The sequence below is a fragment of the Pagrus pagrus genome (genome assembly GCF_965226575.1).
Source record: "Pagrus pagrus genome assembly, chromosome: 21".
Classification (NCBI taxonomy): Eukaryota; Metazoa; Chordata; class Actinopteri; order Spariformes; family Sparidae; genus Pagrus; species Pagrus pagrus.
This window is the reverse complement of record NC_140208.1, coordinates 12,592,461-12,613,350: the sequence shown is the minus strand read 5'-3', so window position 1 is coordinate 12,613,350 and position 20,890 is coordinate 12,592,461. Positions and strand designations below refer to the sequence as shown.

The 20,890-nt window shown below is 41.3% G+C and overlaps 1 protein-coding gene across 1 annotated transcript in view; it reads left to right on the top strand.

Annotated features, from left to right (window-relative positions):
* The window catches only part of LOC311250020 (protocadherin-15-like), a 195,494-nt gene that overhangs the window by 27,934 nt on the left and 146,670 nt on the right, over positions 1-20,890 (top strand). The window contains exons 2-3 of the mRNA XM_084341511.1: positions 3,202-3,352; positions 20,441-20,455. Of these exons, the coding sequence (XP_084197637.1) occupies positions 3,220-3,352; positions 20,441-20,455 (148 nt within the window). The 5' untranslated portion in view covers positions 3,202-3,219. The remainder of the gene's footprint in view (positions 1-3,201; positions 3,353-20,440; positions 20,456-20,890) is intronic.

Below are 20,890 nucleotides of genomic sequence, written 5' to 3'. Positions count from 1 at the left end.
GCTGTGAAGAGAAATAGAACTTAGTTCTAGTTATTTCGATCAGAATATGATTTAACTTTAAAGACATAATTACATATTTCCAATTTGGATGCTTGTAATTGACTGTCTCCTTAGCCCCTCCCTTAATTACTGCTGCTACGCCTGTCAAACTTTCTGTTCTCGAGCAGCACACATGCAGTTTATAGTGATAGCGGTGGTAGATTTTCCAGTATACAGAAAACGGGTGCAATTTTTACAGAAGTTTTTTTTTTCAGTTTGACAGCTAGCATAAGCTAATGCTAACACTAAAACTCTTTCAGGAGGTTGAAAATTCTGTCTATGATGTTGTTGATTTGTTTTAAAACTTGTGGCCTCTTAAAGTGTTTTGGAGATGCACATAATCTGTATATAAATGGTCCACTGTGTCACAAATTTAGCCTACAGAGTAGCTATAGTCTAATGAACAGTTCGGCAACCTAGAACTAGCCTAGTCACTAACTAATCAGAGCAATACTACATGCTTTTGGTTTTGTAACAAAATGTAAAATGTGTCGAGATGTAGCAAGGTGAACCCAGAAACAGACAGAGACACGGGGAATTAAGCAATAAGAGTGTTTATTGAAGTACCAGAGATGAAGGCGAGGACAGGGTCTTCCTGAGCTGTTTTGCAGAGATTGGGGCCAGACAGACAGGCAGATGAGGCAATCCAGAGTCACATAGAAATAACATTGGTAATTGTAAACTAAGAATCAGAAAGGCAACTCTCACAGTTGAGACAATGATCCAGCAACAAGGAGCAGTGAAGCCGGGGTTAACATACTGGAGGAGGTGATGAGCTGATGGGATGCAGGTGAGCAGACTGGGACGGGTGACGACTTGATTGGAAAGGGGAATGAAGTCCACACCCACGGCACAGACACACAGAGAGACACGACCAAACACAGGGAAGGGAGAAAGACAAGAAAACACAAGGGAACACACTGGAGCACTGCCGTGGCCATGACAACATGAAAGACACCACCATGTAAACCTGGCAGGTACCAGGTATTGCTCTTATTAATTAGTGAGGATTAGTTACGATTGTGTAAAGGCAATTATTCTGGTAGGATTTTGAGAGTTGCTAAATCTGTGAAGAGTTGTGGACTAATGTGATGACTCAAATCTCTTTACTTCATGCCGCATGGAGACTCCAGACTTTCAGAGTGCCCCGACGTCAGTGTTGTAAAACAGTACACAAAAGTAAAGATACAGTGTTAAAATATTACTTTGGTAGTCACCCATACGAATAGTACTTGAGTAGAAGTATCTTATATGACATGTACTTAGTATTAAAAGTAATTTTCGGGTAGTAAATGTACTTAAGAATAAAACATTTTAAGTAAAAGTAAATTAAATATACACTTACATGTGTGTGTAAACTTTATTCTTAGTGCTGTTTGGCGTTGGCATTATTGGTGTTGGCGTTATTGACCTGGGCAATGATCGGATATCTGGCATTTTTCTGATTATCAGAATCAGTGTTCTTTTATCCAATTGTGGATTAAATCAATGAATTTAAAAATGTGCTACTTTGTCTCTGGATGCAGTACGCAGTATGTAATCTGCAAAGTAACCAGTAACTAAAGTTAGAGTAAAAAGTACATTTGCCTCCAAATTTTTGGAATGTAAAATATCAGAAAATGGAAATACTCAACTGAAGTACTGTACAAGGACCTCAAAGTTGTACTTGAGTACAGTACTTGAGTAAATGTACTTAGTTACCTTCCATCACTGCTTGTCATACATTCAAGTGCGGATCATGTCTTCCTCAGTAGAACGGGCTTTTCAGCAGACTCTCATCCGACTTCCTCACAACTTGAATACAGAGACTCACACAGATATCAGCATATCAATACATTGATTACTAAATCTAAAATGTTCATTTCCTGCACTTGTTAAACCAAAACCGTTGTTGTTCAGCAAAAGATCAATTGCTGGATCAGCATACTTCATACTAATTTGAGTGTAGCATACACTGTGCACACAGTAGAGGATTTGGATGGTTGATGAGTTAGAAGTGGAGGAAGCAAAGCTGTAACCAGTTTAATGGTGCACTATGTAGTTTTTGGGAAGACATTTTAATCAGAAGAGAAAGAGGAAGAATCAGACAGTGCTCTGGGGACCTTATTTTCCTCTGAGAACAGCTTGTCTTTTCAGTTATAGAAGAGATTTCTTCTCCAAAACTACATTGTGCCCCTTTAAATCCCAGACTGGCTGGGAAGATGGTTGAGGGGAAACATTTTCTTTGTGGAGAGCCAAAAGATGTTCTCTCTTGTAGGTCATCTTGACTCACTTTAAATATTTGTGTGAGTAAGTGGGCAGTATTGATGCCAGATGGGTTTGGGCTGCTTTACCACAAGCAATCAAAAGACCAATTTATAGACACGTACGCGCAATTTCAGACAGAACTCGAACGTCTCTTTGACTGAGAACTTCAAAGAAATCTTGTATTTTCCCCTCAGCTCTACAACTCTCCCTGAAAAATTTAACCTAATTAGTCTGAACTTAAGTGATACACGCGCACAAAAACCTGCACACTAACACACACATCAGCTTAATATTTTTACCTCACTCGCTCTTCTGTAAGCATCTGCAATGTATTATCAGCTGTGTCATTTCTCTCCATTGCTACTGTGGGCATTTATAACACAAAATATTTCCTTCGCTATCATCATCCACAAGTTGCTATATTTTCCATTGTGGTGACAATTCCTGTGACACATTCACTTTGATGCCCGAGCACATAGATGATTGATCAAAGATTTCGATTGGAGAGGAAGAGGCCTAGATGTGCAGCCACAAAATGAATATTAAACGCCACCTGAGGTTTAGATTATGAAGGCATCTCACCTGAGGGATGTAATGGAGTGCGCTGTCAATATGGAAAGCATCTTTTCATTCAAATCTCACTTCTGGAGGGAAAGTGCATACAGTTCTGCTACATCAACTCTCTATGACTGGCGCGGCTGTTTCTCTCAGTGGCAGATGTCATCTTGTGAGTGTGTTAATGTGCGCTTCCACATCGCCGTTCGCTGAAAGCCTGAGCACCGGTGGCGCAGCCCCTCAAAAGGAAGTGCATGAAAATGACTGCTTTTAATGTTGCAGCTGAAAATGAGGTGAATGATCATGACTGACCTGTGTTTATGTGTTCCCATCTCCTCCTCCTCTTCCTCCTCTCTGCAGCTGGATGCTCGGTGAAGCATGGTGCTGAAGATGGTTAGGACGCACTTAATGGGGCCACTGTCATGGGGCCGGGTCAAATGGCCGAGTATAATGGGAACAGGAGTTCTTTATCTGCTGCTCCTATCAACCTGTCTCGGCCAAGACACCGAAGGTAAAGGCACTCTTTAATCGTGGCCCATTCTGTCCTCCATCTCTTTTTCACACAGTTTCTTTCTTTGACTTGACTTTTCTCTCCGTCTTCATCTATATTCTCAGTTTTATAATTCAGAGTTGGATCAGGTCTGCTCAGGTGGGATTTAATGTCAGAATTGTGCACATAACTTTCTTGACTTCAGGCTTATCTTAAGCAGTGAGCACATTTCAAGCAGCTGGGTCACAAGATTTTCCTGATTCATCACTGACGTGTGATACTGACGATGATTAGTGCCCTGATTAGACAGCTACACCTAAAACTGACAAAGGGTATTAAAGGAGACATATTATGCTCATTTTGCTTTAATGCTCAAAAACACATCAGTTTTCTCACACTGTCCAGTGCTGCAGCACTGTATTCCCCCTCTGTCTGAAACGCTCTCTTTTAGCTTACTGTCTCTTCAGGCCGCCCTCCTGAATACCCAGTCTGCTCTGATTGGTCAGCTCACACATGCCTGAGCCAGCGCTACTAAAAAAAAACAGAGCAGTTGTGCTAAATCAATCTTTACATCTCAAACTAGCCACTAGGCATAAAATATGCAAATGTATGACGTGGTGACGTAGTGTGATGTCACAAAGTCATGGAATTAAAGGCGGGACTACTGACGAGGCGTTTCAGGAGCAGTGTTTTCTGTGGGAGAGAGGAGCTTCTGTTGGTGCGGATTTTGACCTTTCCAACGGAAATATATAAAACACTGAAGGACAGGGGGAAAAAGGGATTCTAGGTCTCATTTAAAATAATTTTCAGTTTTACCTTTTAGTATAGCATTTACATGTTTTCTGTTCTTATTCCATTACACATCTATTTTTGTCCACCCATATACAATTAACACGTTCTGCACGTGCCATATTTAGCTACTAAATAATGAATCATGTAATAAATTATTCTATACAAAAGGTCCAGGGTGTAGGTTTTAGGCGGACCTAAAAATATAATACTCATAATTATGTTTTCATTGGTGTTAAATCATCTGAAACTAAGAATCATTGTGCTTTTGTTACCGTAGAATGAGCCTTTTATATCTAGAGGGACTGGATCCTCTTCAGTCCATGTTTCAACATGTTTTTTGAACAACAATGATTAAAAATGGCAGTCAGTAGAATAAATGCATAAATAAACCCAAGCACAAATGCCAGCATCACTGCTTTCATTGTCAGAGCCAGACACCAGGAGACACAACCAGCTCTAACAGGCCAAATCACAGTTTGTTAAAAATCCCAAAGGCTGATGGAAAAAAAAGACCTTACATACAATATCTGTTGGCTTAACTTCTAGGGAGGTAAAAAACAGAGCTTAATTTGTCTTGGATCCTTCTCCAGCCACATTTCCTTCGTCACTAACAAAATCTGTAGATACATCTCATGTAATATTTAATGCTACCCTCTCCTCATCCCATTGAAGTTACTCGTAAATTGCTTGTTCGCCTCTTTTGTATGCATTTTACATTGGTCACCTGAGCTATGCTGGCATGTGGATTAATGCTTTTTGCTGTATGAATATTTTTGCATAAGATCACTGTAAGCCCCACACAAGCAAGTGGGCGTTTGTGCTGTGAAATGGTGAAATGAGTTTATGGCTGAATTAGTGTGTGCGTACGTAGTCCACGGTACTGAAGTGGCACGGAGGAGATTTGATCAATGGACAGAAAAACAGACAGACGGACAGAACGGTTCACTTAGTTTGGTTTCTTAGCGTGCTCACTTGTCCTGATAAATAAAACTTTCAGCTCTGATTATATTATTCCCCCTTTCTGTGACTTCTTCCCTCCCCCGAACCTAACGGAGCAGAACCCTCTCTGTGCTCAGGGGACCCCCGGATTCACAGATCAAGCACCGAGTGAATAGGGATGGCAATGTCCGTCCATATGGCGGTTGGTTGGTCAGTTCCAGCCTGAAATATCTTAGTATCTACAAGACGGATGACACATTTAGTACAGTCATGCATGGTCCTCAGAGGATGAACCGTACAAGATGGATTGCCATGAAATTTGGTACTGACATTCATGTTCATGTCAGGATGAATTATGGTAACTCTCTGATTATTATTATTTATTGTAAATATTATTATTTGTGTTAGCATGCTAACACAGAGGTTGATCTATATCCCCAAATTCCACCACGGTCCAGTTTACAGACCAACTAATGAAATAACACCACGATTTGAACGAAACGTGCGGTGTAAATGTCTGGGTGGACGTCAAAGTCTGGAGTGATCTGTGTAGCTGCCCTTGTGTGTTACAGTGTTTCTTGTCTTACTTCACAATGTGAGAAAATCTGCAATAGTAGTAATGGATCATGGGAAAAAAAAAAAGAAAAGTGTGCTAAGGATATTTTAATGTTGAAAAAAATCCCTAATGTGGGAGCAAACTGAAGCAAGGTAAGACAGAAATGAAGTCATCACCGATGGGAGAGCTCAGCATAATACTCTCCTGACTTCCTGCTCGATTTGTCAGAATATTAATATTGCATTTAACTCGTAGTCCTTGAGATTTATATGGTTGGCATTTAGTTGACAGGGGCTGCAGCCAAAGGTGAATGCCTGTGAATGAGTACGCTTATGTGCAGCGGTAGATGCGGAGCATATGTAAGCATGCAAGTGTGTGTCCACACAGGTTTTCAGTGCAGGTTCAGTGAGGTTTTTAGCTCTTCCTGGACACATCCGCCTTCATACTTTCCCTTTTTTTCCCCTTATCACGCATCCATTTGCTTTCAGCTGCACCTGTAAGAGTTTCCGAAATTGTTGGCAGGGTCTAAAAACAAACAAAAAACAGCCACTATTCAGGTGGATCTTTGCATAACAGGAATAGTAGGTTTTAATGAGCCTGGAGTTTCGGGGATGACATACAATATCAGTTTGGGTCCTCTCGTGACACAAGTGCTGGTGTGTTTTTAATGAGCTCGAGTCCCTGTACGAACAGTCGGTTTTAGCTTTCTGGACCCACACATGACAAGAGTACTAGTATGTTTTAATTAGCCTGGGTCCCAAGGTAAGACTATTTTTGCTCACTTTTGGTTTCCCTGGTGACAAGAGTAGGCTACCGGTATATCTTTAATGAGCCTCGATCTCAGGGTGAGAGTCCGCACAATGTGTCAAATCAGGCTCTTGGGCTGAAAGTTTGTTTTGTTTCCCCCCTTACAAAACTGTCATAACTTCTAAACGATTAAAGGAAAGTTCACCCAAACATTAAAATTGAGTTATTATTTGCTCATGCTCATGCCACTGGCAAGTCGGATCAAGTTTTCCACCAAATATTTCTGGAGATTCACAGCTAAGCAAACAGCGTAGACCAGTCATCACGCTCAGGCTGGAAAGCTCAAATGTCATACTGCTGTTTCCAGGTTGCAAGTGGTACATTTCACTGCTAATGAATAGTGAAAATGGACATCAGGTCGTATTTCAAGGTAAAACGCATTGATAACCGATCAGCGTCTGTTAGACAACAGCTAATATCTGGATTTATGTTGGCTTTATGAAGGGTGTAAAGAACATCTAAATGAATTATGGATCTCTGGGCTTCAAGAGGCTTGGATTACCTTGGACGGGCTGTATGGATCCATTTTATTCCAGCTGTTTTTTAAACATCAACAAACAAGCTCCAGAAATGTTTGCGTGTGGGTGGGTCAAAAATGTCAGAATTTTAATTTTTGGGCGAACTATCCTTTAAGATCATTTCGTCGTAGCACTTATCTCTGAACCACTTTGCACACAAACCCCCAGCTAGTGTTGCTGCATTTAAAAACTTTCTCCATCTGACAATAGCAGACTAAAATGCAAACCCTCTGTTCTGCTGTATTCCTGTACTTGACTCTGATTAGGAATTCAGTTGAAGCCTGCCGTGTGTAGGCGGTGCTTCACTAGTTCTTTTAATTGAATGTGACTTATCTGCGAATGTGAACAAGACACAACAGAAGGCACGAGAAGGAGTCATGCTCGAGTTGTCATGCATTGAATGTGATGCGTGTGTGTCTCTGTGTTCACGCAGCTCGTTTTTCTAATGCCTAAATGCTTGTGAATGTGTTCCTTTGCACCTGTGTGATTGTCTGTTCCTGCATGACAATGAAACCTTGTGTCTGTTTGTGATAACATGCCTGTGATTATGTGGCACAGCTGCACTGTGTTAAATGATAAGAATGCTTGCCAACACAAAGAGGGGGTGCAATAACATAAAAGCCAGATAGCCAACTCCATATTTCTGGACGTCACTCCTCTCACCGCTACCCTCTCAGCCCAGCTAGCTTTCTGCAACATGTACCGACTCTATTTAAATATCAGTGACTGGTGTGACTGTGACTCTTTCCCAAACCGATTTCTGCTCACAAGCCCGTCTCTACGGAGTGTCACTGTGAATCGGCTCACACTCACGGCTGTGTAGGGCTCTACAGAGCGAGGGTATGGATAAACGGGTAAATCGTGAGACGCATCTACCGTAAGCAGGTAACATCTGTCACAATGGAGAGCTGTGGTGATGACGGAAGTTGGTGCAACCAAGGTGCTCTTGACTAATTAACACCACTTTTATGATTTTTGAAGTGTAAATTAATTGCCGTAAGTAAAAAGCTAACATTATGCTATAAACAAACTGTATCACGGATGCATGACATCAACGTCACCACCACTAAGCTTCCTGCTACACCATACAATACACGCTTTACTATAAATTGATTGACATACAAGTTGGAAAGTAAGTCACAGGAAGAGACTAAACAAACTGGTTAGGAGGCCAGCTCTGTCCTAGACTGTCCGCTGGATTTCATAGAGGTGGTGGGTGAGAGGAGGATGTTAGCCAAGCTGACGTCAGTCATGGACAACACCTCTCACCCCCTGCACCAGACTGTGGAAGCCTCTTTCAGCAGCAGACTCTTACACTCACTGTGCAAGAAGGAGCGCTACTGCAGATCATTCATCCCTGAAGCCATCAGACAGTTTAACTCAAGCACTACCTGAACAATCACTTTCCACTCTGTTTTTTGTAAATATCTTTTTTATGTAATAATATGATATGATATAATATTTATTTTCTATTTAACTTACTGCGTATTTGTCTGATTCTTTTTCCTGTACTGTTGCATCTTGAGCTGTTGTAACAAGTGAATTACCCCATTGTGGGATAAATAAAGCCTATCTAATCTAATCTAAGTTAGAATAGTTTGTAGAGTGGAGTAGATGAGTCTCCGTGTTCGGCGTATTGATGTTTAATGTCCTCGACAACCTCTGTAGTTTCATTTAGCCACTTGTTAGCAATCACCTTCATAATGACAACCGAGGTACACAATGAGACAAACTCGTTTCCCGGCAACGTAGTGGGTATAAAAACCTGCGCCACTCTATACTAGCTATGTTTCAATCACACATTTTAAATTAATGCTCTTTTCCATTCGTTACTGTTGTGTTAATAATAGAGTCGGTTCATCTGATAAGCGACAGGTGGCGCTAATTCTCCAGTAAGGTGACGTTAAACCTTGCAGAAGATGATTGCCTTACTTCCTGTACATCATGATTAAAGTCTTTTTCCATCGCACTTTGCTTTTACTGATGCACCAACTTTTCCACCTCAACCAGCATGAAAACCTTTCTACAACTTAGTTTTTTCTCCTCCCTTATTATTTATGTGCATGATTGTGTACACCCATGTTTACTAGCTAGCCAGTCCTCCTCTTACCTGCCTTTCGTTGGCATGCTGCGCCTTTTGTGGATCACATCTTCTTCATGTTCATCATGGCGCGCGTGCTAGCAGACACCGAGATGTATAGCAAACTGAACCAACTCGGCATCACACACTTTACTCTGTGGCACTGCTAGTGAGGGAAAACTTGATGGGGCGCCTTTAATTGATGTGATAAGAACCTAAATTTAGTCACACATTTATCTTTACCTCACTGCACGTTTTGTAATATTAATCCAACTGTGCTGCATCAGTGTTGGAAAGGTGTATGAAAGATTTACGTGAATAGCTTCAGTATTGTTTAATAAATAGCGAGTCAAAATTTAAATTTAGATAATGCTTCCTTCATTATCCAGCACTCACTGGGGCCACTTTGGCCTTTACTGTATGTATCGATTGTCTGACTGGTATTTCCTTCCAAAAATCCTCGCCTGCCTGCCCGCCTGGTTCCCGACCTCTGATTCACTGCCCACATCTCTGTAAAAGAACAGCCCAGAGTGCTCCAATTATACTTTTAAATATCACTTACTGATATCTGTGTAATTAATTGTACTTTGAAGCAATTTCATAACGTTAGAGATAGCATCTGGGGTTATTCTTAGGACAAGTTTTGCAGCCAGATCATCAACAACAACCACTTGAGCTTCCTCAACTTCCACAATTTTCAGCCGTATAACAACAGAACAAAACATGACCACGCCAGGGAGGTATTGATTTCCTTCTTGTTAAACTCTATTAGCTTGTGCAGGTGTTCACGTTATTGTGTCTATCCCTGTGTGATAAAGGAGGACACGTGTGCTTAAGAGAAATTTGCTGCACTGCTATTGTCAATCATCCCAGTGTGGCGTGCTGCTAGTGCAGATTTATGGTGTATTTTGTGCGTGTGTCAGCGCGTGTGAGGGTGTCGGTGTGTGTCGGTGTGTGGATGTGGGTGGAGTTGAAGTTTTCAAGGTGATTTTAATATTTATTACGGCTTTCCTTTGTTGTGAGATGTTTCATCTGAGGTGAAGTGCTTCTCTCGTCATCTTTTCTGTCACCGTCTTTTGTCCCTCTCGCCGCCTTTTCTTCTTCTCATCAGCCTCTGCCGTCTCCCTGTTGTACCCCCATCTCTGAAGCAGACCGGTATTTCTCTAGATTGGTGTTTCTCCACCCCTCCCTCTGCTACTAGAACTTTTCCCCTCTCTCACATTTATTGCTGTTTTGTTTTTTTTCTTTCTCTCTGTGCTGCCTTCCCTTACTCTACTTCACTCACAATGGCCCTCTTTGTTCTCGCCATCCTTGTATATACTCCTTTCAAAAGACCACAGCTTATGTATTGCATTAAGTCAACAAATTGCACCAGAGACTTTGTCCTCGACACACGCGTATAGGCTTTACACTGTGTTTTCAAGTACCTCAGTCTATATTTGAATAGTCTGTCGGTCAAGTGTGCGCTCAGAGTGCCACTAAGACAGATTGAAAGTGTGTGCGTGTGTGTGTGTGTGTGTGTGTGTGTGTGTGTGTGTGTGTGTGTGTGTGTGTGTGTGTGTGTGTGTGTATACAATATGTAAGTATGTGTAAAATGAAATACAGATCAACAGATTGTGAAGGAATAACAGTTTGACATTATATTATGTTGTCTATGTATCATGATGCGATGTAGCTACTGAAGTGAGCATTCTAACCGAGTTGACTGGCTACAGGCTGCTACAGTTAGCAGCCCTTAGCAGTTAGTCTGGTGCTATGCTATATGTTTTGAGCATGACTTTGGTAGGTGGCTGATTGTTACATATTGCACCTTTTTTTTATTTTCTTTATTTATTCTTTATTAAATCCTTCAGATGTGATCTGATTGTTAGACAAGACTGATACGTAGGTTAGCTGTGTTCGTATTTCCCTCACCAACAATGCTTCATCAGGAGGAGGAGGATAAAAAAAATGGAGCATCACAACATTCTTTGGAAATGTAAACCGAGTTTGTTTTTGTTTTTTTTGCTAGCTGAAACCAAAAAACTTCTACTCCGACATTGCTCTGCTCGCTACACTAGCTAAAAGTCAAGTGTGGTTTTATATGATGGGCAGCTTTAGCAAGTCACCCCGATCACATCTGATTGGATGTAACCACCTCAGAGTTCAAGATGAATCTTTTAAAAAGACTTTTAAGTTTTACGGAAAGAGGAAAGAGATTTTTTAATGCGTCTCTTTTAAACATCGCTGCCTAACACTGCTAGAGGTTAAACGCTCCACAGGGGGCCTTCAAAGCAGATAGACATTGATCTTCTCATCTCTTCCTCAGAAATAAAGCAAAGCAATGCTTTACCTAATTTGTCAAACTTCTCCTATTAAATATGTAGTTTAATCTTTTCAAAATCCAGGATATACGTACAGGCAGCAGTGTTGGTACTACTAGCCGCTGCATGGCTACCGTAAGGGCGTTTGGGGTTACGGTGGAGTGTTTATGTATTTCCACCATGTGTCCTCACAACAACTACCCTCTGATTACCACCACTACTCCTGTCAGCTGTGTTCAGCCTTGTTCCGGTCGGGAACAGACCTGACATACTGAGGCAGAGACAGCGCGAGAGAGAGGGAGAGAGTCAGGATAATGGATAAGCCAGCACAGTGACAAAGTGGTGATCCCTACAGCTCCGAGCCTGCGCCTGTGTATGTGTGCCTTTTGTGTGTGTGCGAGCGGGTCTACAATCCGTTTTCTCCAGAGATACATCAATCTAACACAAGGTCACACTGTCTCTCTTCTACAATCCTCTCCTTTTACTCCTCTCCTCTCTTCTTTCCGTCGCTCCTCTGCCAATCCCTCCCTTTCTTTCTTCTTCTCTGTCCCCCTGAACTGTCTCTCCTCTCCAGTTTTGTCCTCTGTCCTCCATGGATGAATGGATACGGGGGGGGGGGTTGAATGGAGAGATGAATGGGTGATGGATGAACGGCTGGCTGGTTGGGTAGAGGAGGCAAGACGGAGAGGAATCGGACCCCAGGGAGAGGTGTAGATTGGTGTACCTGCTGATGGAAGCTTAAAAAGGACACGACACATGAGAACTTTTACAGGAAAAAACACTCTTTTTCCTGACCGTCTGCTCCTTTTTTTTCTCCAACATTTTACGGGCCGTATCTCTCAATCCTCTTGATGGGGAAAGTGTGTAAATTTTTAGAAGTCAGCCGGTTAATTTTGTGGCAAAACTTTTTGGTAAGCGGGCTGAAATGCGCTGTGAGCCATGTTGCGGGGCAAGACGCATTGTGGCTTCTTGTTTAAGCATTTTTTATATGCACAATATTAATAATGTGATTTTAATAAGTAAATTATCTCAAAGAGGCTCTTTGCATATTAATTAAATTATATCAAAAAGGCACAATTTGTAATTAACTTAAAACCCTGTGGAACACTATTAATGGCTCCACGCCCACACATACTCTGGGAATGCTACACACAAACACTTAAACACATAATGTTCACAATATTAGGTCACTGTGATGCCATTAATCCTCATTAATTTTATTGTGTGCATGTGTAAGGGAAACCCAAAACACATTTTCCTGCAAATCCGACAGCGTTGTATTAATTTTAAGGAGACCTGTTATGCTTTCTTGTTTTCATAAAAGGTCTTGAAGCTTGCGTATGTGCAAACAGGAAGTCCTCTGTCCCACAGAAAACACTGCTACTGAAGTGCCTGAAACGCCTCGTCAGCAGTCCCGCCTTAAATTCCTTGACATTGTGACATCACGCTACGTCAACATGTCACACATGTGCATAATTTATGCTTATATTCACAGTAGAACGTATGCTAACTGGAAGCTGAAGACGCAACAGAGCTGACCGGAGATGCGCTCAACAGTGCTGGCTCAGACGCGTGTGAGCTGACCAATCAGATCAGGGTGTTTGGGAGTGGGCCTTAAAGAGACAGGAGCTAAAACAGAGCGTTTCAGTGCTGCTGCTCAGGACAGTATGAGAAAACGGATTACATTTTTTGAGAATTGAAGCTTGTTAACCTATTCTAGTAGTAACCAAAATAAAATCATGAACTTGAAAATGATCTCCTTTAAAAGAGTTCTTACAAATAAAGTCTCTATAGATCTCACTTGACTCAAGTGCATATTGAACTCAGACTCTTGTCATATTATCTATTTCACTTCCACTATTCCACACAGTTCCAACATAAAAGTTAATTCTAAACGGCTTTTACAAACTCCTTCTGTTCAAAATCTTTTCAGAAGTCTGATCGATGCAGGCGTCTCTAGGGATCACGTCCATTTGCTCTTTTTTTGTATGTTAACATATTATCCCAGCATATTTTGTTGGAGTTCGCCGTCGCTGGGTTTTCCCAATCACTGTCTAGACTCCAGGCGAGGTAGCCAAGCGAGTACTTAACAGATGGTAACGAGCAGAATGCAGTCAAGTACAACTTCAGCCCAAATGAGCACAAATATGGCACAGCAAAAAATCTGATTAAAAAGCTTTGGAAACTACTTTGAACTGAACTTTTTTTTTACATTGTTGGTGGATATTGTGTCAAGGTATATTAATTGTCAGAATGTATATTATCCTTATTAGTGTAAAATGAAATTAATATGTAAATTAGTGAGCTTTTGAGGTGCTGGTAGGAGGATTTTAGTACACTTGGACAGAGTCCTATAAGCTGTTTTCCTTGTGTCCTGTGTTTATGCTAAGCTATGATAACTGGCTGATGGCTAAAGCTTCACATCTGCTGCACAGACATGAGAGTGGTATCAATCTTTTCATCTAACTCTTAGCAAGACAGCAAATATCATCAAATGATTTCCCTAAAATGTCGGACTATTGCTTTAAGGTTGCTTCTTTTGCTTGACTACAGTACCATCATCATTCAGTCCACTCCCCAGTGAATAGGATACAAGAATACAGAGCAGTGTGGGACTGCCTGCTAGGTTTTCAGTCCTGTGAAATGGGTCCACAGTGCATCATTCACAGACCCGGTCTCAAACATCATCAGATGAAACGAGTCAATTATTTCAGTGGAAGCAGGCCAGTGTGATGGCTTTCGATGCCTGTGGTATTCTTCACTGTCATTTGGGAAGAAAGCATCCTCGGCTTGCCAACACTTTCTGCTTTCTGTCCGTGTCGTCTGATTCTGTGCCACGGAGTCAACCTCTGCAGACACACTGCTAATTTCTCATTGGATTATGTGTTCTGCAGCTATGATTAGCATTTGGATTTTCTTTCCTAATGTGTGCTTCTGGTCTTCCTCAGCTTCCTCTGCCATTTAATAGACTTTATTTCCCCCACTATGTTCTATTGCTGTTCCAAATATGTTTCTGTACTATCCTCAAATAAAACCTCAGAAATATGTTCTAGTTCATGGTAGGAAATCTTAGCCAGCCTACAGCAAACAATGAGTTGTTGGCTTTAAAGACACAGTACGCAATTTCTGATTTTGATGATGTCTTGAAGTAGCGTGGGATCATGGGAGTTGTTTGAGTTTTATTTATGTTTATATTGGTTACTCTAAATTGACCATGAGTGTGAATAGTTTTTTGTTACTTTATGTCAGCACTGTGATGAACTGGCAACCTATCAAGGTTGTACCAATTGGCTGGGCCAGTGGCAGGGTTGGCTGGTTGGCTGGGATCTACTCCGGTGACCCTGCACAGGATAACTAGTTACGGATGATGGACTTCCTTCCTCACTCTGACATAGCTCCTGGTGTTGCCCATGTTTCCCAGGCTTAAAATGTTCTCATTTTGGAACCACAAGAACAAATTTAGATTACTTTTTGGCACGCCTACAAATACCCACATCAGTTTGTTTAAAGCAGGATGATATAGCTACAATGCATGGAACGGGGTCTCCGTAAGTCAATCAGTCTGACAAAAGCCCACTTCAAAGGAGTGTTGAGGGGCACAAGAGAGAATGACAGTCGTGCTCACGAATCACGTTCATCATCGTTTTCTTTCATTTTCTTCCTCTGAGAACAGCTTGTTTATTCAGTTATGAAAAAAAAAGATATTTCTGAGTTTGTATTACCTGATTAATACTGTAAATATTAAAATTCAATAGTTTCCCTTTCATTCAACAACAATAACACTGAAGCCCAAATCTATACCTCAGTTGTAGAAAACGTGGCAGCTTTTCGCTATGAAGTAACTCATTCTACATGTCCAGTGGATCCTGGAAACAAACGTGCACACGCACACACACACACACACAATCAGCCTTGTCCAGGTGCCCCACTGAGTCACAGACTCAGCATGTATATTTTATGGTAACTCTAGCATGTGTGAGCGTGAGACTGCAGACGGGCAATCGTGCTCGACGGTGTAAAGTGTGTGAAGTGTTGTGTCTTGAGGAAACGGTTCCTAAGCAGCGTGCATGGGCGAGTGTATCATGGAGACAGTTGCTAAGCTGTGTATCTGTATGTACTGATCAACAATAGTTGTTTTACAGCCTGTTTGGACTCTTTGGTGATTGCTGTGGTCTTCAGCTGCAGACACAGTCAGTCTTCTCTCTCTTCTTCTGTAGTCGACTTTGTTTTTAATGGGGATGTTTGTTTTTTTCTGCCACCCTTGGCAACCCGTACCTGCTTATTCTGCCTGCCAAATTTAGATGGAGAGCATCTGAATAGTAAATAAAGAAGATATTGATTGAAACACTCACAGGTTTAAATAAAGAGGCGTCGGGGTGGATGATAAATCGGAAGCGGAGCAAGCTTTCATTCATCGACTGCCTTGTGATATTGTCTGGACGGAGAGGCCTATTCCAAAGTTTGAAGTCTTTTTCTTTATGTGGTCCGCACCTTGAGCGCTCTCCCCTCATTCCCCTCACACAGCTCTCCATGGGGCTTTTCATCACCTTGACAGAAACCTGGCATTAGACGGATTTATTCACTTGCTCATGCAAAGTCATTTCAGTGATTATTTTCTTTTCCAGAAACTTTGAAGGAGCGAGCGAGCACAAGTGTGTGCTTACGGGAGAATGAGTGTGTGCTTACGGGAAGACGAGTACGTATACATGAGGGAAGAAACTTTTGAGGGCCACCACGAGTAGACACTTGAGAAGGACGAGTACCTGCATTCCAGCAAACACTTGCTGCACAATAGGGGCTCTTCCATTGGATATCTTATACAAACAAGTGTACTCTTGTGAGGAAATATGCCAGGCACATATGTGAACCGAGAGTAGGGAATTTGCATTTCTATGCCATTGACTCTTCATCCTGAATATCCTCTTTATCACAGTAAGATCGTGAACTTTGAGTTAACAGTCATGCAGAGAGAAACTAATCTTAAAACATATGATTGCTAACAATATTATCTGACTTAATTCATTTCAACTTCATTGTTCTGTGCCAATCCATGAAAGTATTTTGTTTTAATCAAGATTTATGCCAAGGAATTTCATCAAATAGATAGAAATTGGACTTTGAATTAGCTCTCTGTCCCGGGTGTTCCGATATATAAAAAGATTTAGCACATTTAATTTAGCTCGTCATGTTCAACTGTCACTTTAGGCTACAACTGGGACTGTTTACTGTTTCATCCTATTTAATCTGTATCATTTGAGGCAGGGAACAGACTGGCAGGTAGGCAGAGGAGACCGAGAGGGGGGAGAGACAAAAAAAGACAAAAAAGAGATGCCCCGTAGAGAACAAATGGCTGGTTAGTAATAGATGAGGGGCATCAGCTTACACCAAAGGATAAAAAGGCAGTCAAGCAGGGGATACACATCTGTCATCTGCTGTTCACACACGCGCATGCACAGAGGCCAGCTGGTGGAGTGTGATGTAACTACTGACTATTGTTCCATGGCTCATGCATCTCTTTCTGGATTGCAAACCTGAGATGCACCCATACAAAAGCTTCAGAAGGCCGATCAGCTTGGAGACTTTGAATAGGTAGAGGAAACATTTGAGGACATTTGCCACAACCCGGTCTCTTCAGAACTAGGTTCATACACGGCTGGTTTGCATTAGCAATGCTTACAGGATGTTTTCAACATAAGAAGGAAACATACATTCATGTTCAAGTTCTTTATTGAATGTATCCGCAAAATGTTCACCGTCATCAGTTAGTTTTTCCATCAGTATCCGACGCTGGCAAAAAGGGCTTTAGCATTTACAATTAGCACTTCTACAGTAATGTATCTACAAATTAAATCCTTCTATTAAGGGAGTGTACGTTGTCAAGGTTAAGTTTTGTGAATAAACCTTGAATGTCATATAGTAGTAGTCAATAGTTTACATTTTGGGTAAAATGCTTAGTATTTGTGTTCTTTCCAAGAGCTGGATGGGCAGATCAACTCCACTCTCATGTCAGTGTTACCTTTGCTAAGGAGGTTATGTTTTCGCTGTCCTTCTGTTGGTTGGTTGGTTGGTTGGTTTTCAGCAGGATTGCACAAAGACTACAGAACAGACTTCCTTGAAACTTGGATGAGGATGGGCTGAGGCCCAGAACAGACCACATTAACCTTAGGTGCAGATTCAGATAAAGGGACAAATCCAGGATTTTGTTTTTTCTCACTTTCCTTAACATTGGGGCATATATGGGTGCTTTCGCTAGTTTCTCTGGGAATAATGCATGGATCTTGATGAGCAAAATGCAGATGAAGCCTTGCTACCAGCAATGACAAGAAATGCAGCGTGTAGCTAATTGGAAATCTCAACTTGATGGTAGTTTAAACTTCTTTACTTGCTGCCTGACCAAGTAACCATCTCAAAATACTAGCATGAAAAACTGCTTGTTTGCTAATAAATGCCCAAACTGTAGACAAGCTAACAAGAGGCTAATATGACCACGAATGCATTTAATGTTCTTGCACATTTGCCACTAGAAAGATCACTGTCTATACATTCAACAAAGTAAAGTGTAGTGTCAAGTGCACAAGCTAGCATTCGGCTTGGTTTGATGGTCAGTTTTAAAGATCCAACCAACTAAATAGCCCTCCTCTGATCCTTCCCCACGGTGCCCACTAAAACAGCCAACAAACACAAAATACCCTGTCTAGAGCCAGTGTTTGTCCATTCTGGGATACCGTAGAAACATGGCAGTGCAACACGGCAGACTCGCTCACTATATAGATATAATGAATTCATTCTAAGGTAACTAAAACACAGTGATTCTCATTTTCAGGTGATTATACACTTATAAAATCATAATTATGAATATTATATTCATTATGCTAATAGATCCTCCAAAATCCTACAAACTAAATCTTTAAATCAGCAGGCCTATGAGCAAGGAAAACACTCTTTGCCTCCGTCTCAGCATGACAAATTGGAAAACTAATCATTTTCAGCAACGTGATAAACTAATTCAGAGCCCTAGGACAGTTTAATCTATATATGGGAACATTCAATACCGTCTCTCATAGCAGGAAACAAGACACAATACCAATGAATCCTGGCATAATCTATGATGTCACACAGTTGTAATGCTTAATCGTGGAGGGGAAGGGAGAGGGGGAAGAGAGTGACGGAGAGAGAGTGACAGAGAGAGAAAGTCCGATCATTGTTCCATGAAGTTTATTTTCTAGGTGAGCAGATATCCGTCTTCCAGCCTCCCTCCCTGTGGGGTTTTTTCCCCAACTGTCTTCGAGAGCTGTGCAATAATGTTGCTCTGTCTGGTGCATGTGGGTGTTCTTGCGTTTCCCTGTGCTGGCAAAGACAGAAGGAAAGAGGAGAATCCTACTACAAGCTTTATTTTAACTCGGAAGACCTTCGAGGAGGTATTTTCGTTTACAATGTTGAGATGCACGACGATGTTGGCAAAAAAACAGCTAAAAATACAATGTATGAATGGTAACTGAATAAATTGACTAAACACAAGAGTAATAAACACGTACAATTAGAGTATAAAAGTATTTACAAATCTACAGATCTAAAGAAGGCATTCAAACGGCCGTAGTGACTCCACATTTAAGCCTTTTGCAGATTATTACATGTACCGTATATGGTGCACCATCAATATAGATCAAATATAGGATGTTTTAAAGCTTTATAGATGGATTAAAAAAACAATTGTGGTCGTGCCTCACAGTCAAAGATGGCTCACCTTTTAATCAGATAGTAGTGGTGGGTTCTTAGGGTTTAGGGCTGCCATACAGCGAAACCTTACAGCTTCAACCCAGTCACCAGAATAAATGGGATTTTACATTTAAAACCACGGATGTGCTGAAACTTTGTTTTATTAGATTCCAACTTTATCTTGTGATAATGCTTTTCTTAAGGTCTGTTGATGTTTAGGCACAAATAAACACTTGGGCAGGGTTAAGGGAAGATCATATTTTGGCTTAAAATACTTAGTCTTAAGTGTCGCTGCCCTAAACACAGCAGGAAAATGTCCCAACGTCTTGTTATAAATATCAAATTTTGTAAGCTCATTTACATTTCAAGTCCCACTAGGTTCCCTCTGGACCCCAAATTTGATGCTTATACTAGCTGTTGTGGCTAGCCCCGTTCCAGTATCAGCTTAATTACCATCTTAATTGGATCCCAGCTGCAAAGCGATCTCAAGACATCTATTGTCCTTGACTTGGTTGTTGGATTTTATTGGTCGAACGTATATTTTCGCATGCAGAAATCTGCTGGCAGCAAGGTCCGTCCAAATATTTTTTCCACCCCACGAATCATCCGCAACGATGTGTTAATAAGAACCTATAAAATCAGTTTTCATAGATTTCTATAAGAGTGGTTGGACAAAAATCTGTGCTTGGTGTGCAAAGGCTTTTAGTCGGTCTAAACAGGAAGCATGGTGGTCTTGAACACTGGTCTCTTGATTGGCAGCCATCTCACATTGTCCCGACTGGGATTATTGGTGGTCAGCAGTGGGGATTTCAATGCATTACATCTCCATAATCCAAAACAGATTAGAATATATAATTTCACATTCTAATTTATTGAACCACATTTCAGTAATTAATTTCAGTCTGGTAAACAGGGGAGCAATTCTTATTTCTGCACCAAGGCTTGTTCTCTCAAATTTGCATTTAGTTTTTTAATGTAATGCTTGGGGTGAAGATTATTGTCTAGCCAGATACCAAGATGTTTGTACGGAGGCACTTTCTCTGTCTATGCATATGCAACTTGCTGAATTAATGTATTAAAAGATTTCGCCCGAGTAGCCACGGTGAACGGCATCCGTGAGTTTTGTTGGACTTTGGCGCTGACTTTTGCTTGTGTAGTTGCCGTGTGTCCTTGTACGCATCCTTGAATGTTAATGCTGTTTTTCAAGTTCTGGGTTCCGTGCCTCTTATTTTCTTGTGCTCGCCAACTTTTTCAAAACTTCTCGCTTTGCTTGTCTCTGACGTTTCATTCTTGTCTTTCATGTGTTCTTCTCTTTTTTCCCCTCTTCCTTGGCTCCGACCTTCCTTCTCTTCTCTTCTCATCTCCTTCCTGGTGGGATGTGGCTGTCTCAAACTGCAGATTGGCAATACGAGGGTAAGAACTATGTCCTTTCTCTTCCTCTGTTAACTGTGTGTTCAAGCATGGTGCTAGTTTATTAACCTCGGCTAACCTTGCAGAGATGGTTGAGTGGGGGCGGGGTTACGTCTGTCATTACTGCCGGGGAAAAAAATGGGCAGTAGTCTCTCCTCGCTGTCATGTCTCGCCTCCCTTACCTCACCCCTTTTTCTACTACATTTCATTCCAATTATATGATTCCTCTGCCTGCTTCCTCAGTGTAGAGAGAACAATGGGGTTAATAAGCTCTAGATCCGCTCTACCAAGCTAACCCCTAACTTACGCCTGCATATTTATCGCTGTTGTCCTCACAGCGTCTCTTAGCAATGTTGTTTACTCTTATTTTGTTTTTACTTTACTTCCTTTTTCTGACCCCTTACCTCAGTCCTTTCCTTATCCAATTACACCATTTTT